Source organism: Chiloscyllium plagiosum, chromosome 25, assembly GCF_004010195.1.
Source record: "Chiloscyllium plagiosum isolate BGI_BamShark_2017 chromosome 25, ASM401019v2, whole genome shotgun sequence".
Lineage (NCBI taxonomy): Eukaryota > Metazoa > Chordata > Chondrichthyes > Orectolobiformes > Hemiscylliidae > Chiloscyllium > Chiloscyllium plagiosum.
This window is the reverse complement of record NC_057734.1, coordinates 22,962,342-22,964,390: the sequence shown is the minus strand read 5'-3', so window position 1 is coordinate 22,964,390 and position 2,049 is coordinate 22,962,342. Positions and strand designations below refer to the sequence as shown.

The 2,049-nt window shown below is 45.3% G+C and overlaps 1 protein-coding gene across 2 annotated transcripts in view; it reads left to right on the top strand.

Annotated features, from left to right (window-relative positions):
• The first annotated feature begins 764 nt into the window (after positions 1 to 764).
• LOC122562637 (cytosolic arginine sensor for mTORC1 subunit 2-like) overlaps positions 765 to 2,049 on the top strand; it is a 54,709-nt gene continuing 53,424 nt past the window's right edge. Inside the window, exon 1 of one of the 2 annotated variants that reach the window (XM_043715653.1) lies at positions 765 to 1,222. In XM_043715653.1, the coding sequence (XP_043571588.1) occupies positions 1,110 to 1,222 (113 nt within the window). In that variant the 5' untranslated portion in view covers positions 765 to 1,109. The remainder of the gene's footprint in view (positions 1,223 to 2,049) is intronic. The other variant, XM_043715654.1, reaches the window with a different exon arrangement.

Genomic DNA, 2,049 nt, shown 5'->3' with positions numbered 1-2,049 from the left:
CAGGTTATAGTCCAACAGGTTTATTTGGAAGCCACTAGATTTTGAGGCAGCACCTTGAAAGCTAATGCCTCCAAATAAACCTGTTGGACTATAACCTGGTGTTGTGTGATTTTTAACAAGGACTCCCAGGGCAACTTCATCCATATTTTATGACAGAGTGGTGAGTTTGTTCTGCTGATGTGACATGACATGCCCAGGGTTGGTGATGGTTGTGTCTTGTACACTGTACAGTATTTGGATTGGTAACCCTTAGTGGTGCCTGCAATCTGAAAATATGCCCAGAAATTCTGCAATTCTATCTCACTGCCCGAGACGATTGGCAGGCGAGAAACTTTCCTATGTACTGTCGGCACGTTCTGAATGCAATTTTTGACGTTGGCAAAACTGAGTCCTCAGGAAAAACGAAGTTGTCAACACCATTAGAGTGATCTTTAAGTGCTGAGAAATATTAAAGGAGGAAAAGCGCATGCATGTTCGCTTGGAGGGCCCATGTCATCCTCACATCTTAACTCTGTCCGCTTTCAGGTAGAAAAGACGGCGGGTTAATTTCCCAATGAGCTGAACTCCTTTCCAATCTGACAGAATCGAAGATATTCGGTTCTCTACATCGCGTCGTGTGATTTTCAAAAGACCAAGGCAGTTGTGCGCCCTGATTTTCTCACTGCGAAACAAAGAAGAATGTTAAAAGGGCCTGTGAATATTCAAACAGAAGTCACTGTGGCACTGAAGTGTTGCCTGTTTAAATGGTAAGAGGGAGGCAGGGCCCAGAACAACGGGCCCTAATGTACCAGCGCTGGCAGTTAGCAGAGTGTTTCCTTCTCCCTCAGAGTGTATTGTACATTGACAAAGGCGATTCACTGGGCACCGTTGGATATTGTACTCGACTTGACAGTGTGTCTGTGTATGAGGGGAGGAGGAGAGAAAGATACACACACAGGCAGGGAAAAAGAACCAAAACAATAATGTGAGAGAGGGAGAGAGAAAGAAAAAAAATTGCATTTACGAGTGGGGGAAGGAGGGCGATTCTGAGGGAAAGAAAGAGACTGGGGAGGGAGGGAGCTTGGGAAAGTGTGTGTCTCCGAGGGGGAGGCGGGTATTATAAGTAAAGGATGGACCTTCACATTTTGGAGCACCGGCTCAGGGTGACCAGCCTGAGCAAAGCCGGCCTGGAGCGGTACACCCACGGACTCATCAAACTCGTCTTCTTGCGGGACAAGACCAGGTAACGGCGCTCGGACACTGACCAACCCCTCCGGGGAATGTGTTTAAAACCACACCAGCCCAACGGGCCGTTCTTCTGTAGGCTTGTTATTCTTTTTAAGAATTCAGAAACTCTTTATTTCAATGTCTGACACTCAGTTTAGATGGAGAGTAGGAAACCAGCTGCGAACTGACCCTTTTTATTCTGTTTACTTTGAGATCATTAGTTCTCAGGAACTCAAGCCGTGGCTTTATGTGTTGTGGCAGGCTGTTTTTACATTTCAAACACAAGGGCACAACGACTACAACAGATTTGACAGTTTAAAGAAATTGATAATGGGTGCTGTTAATCATTAGCTTATGTGCCCTGATTTAAACATCTTAAAGTAGACCTATCTGTCTTGTACAGTATTAAATGGTCTCATGGGCGTGTCAAGTAATGCTCATAAACTGCCGTGAGTTCTACAATCTCCCTTTTGTTAAAATGTCGAAACCTGAGTTTTGTTATTTTACTTGGCTTCATGTGCTTAGTCATCTTTTTGTTTTAATTCAAGCACAAGGCAAGTTCTGGCAGTCAGTACAGCACATTTCCAGAAGGCCCTGGATTTTTGTGTGGCCTGTCCAGTTGTTAGATGATCTTAATTAGGTATTGGAATGGGATTTTGCAGTTCACCCCTGTGAACAGGGTGAAGGGAAGGGGTCGTTGGGGTCTTGTTTCTTTTTTACAGTTGGTCAGAAACTCTTAAATATCAAGATTGGGGCGGCACGGTGGCATAGTGGTTAGCACTGCTGCCTCACAGCGCCAGAGACCTGGGTTCAATTCCCGTCTCAGGCAACTGACTGTGTGGA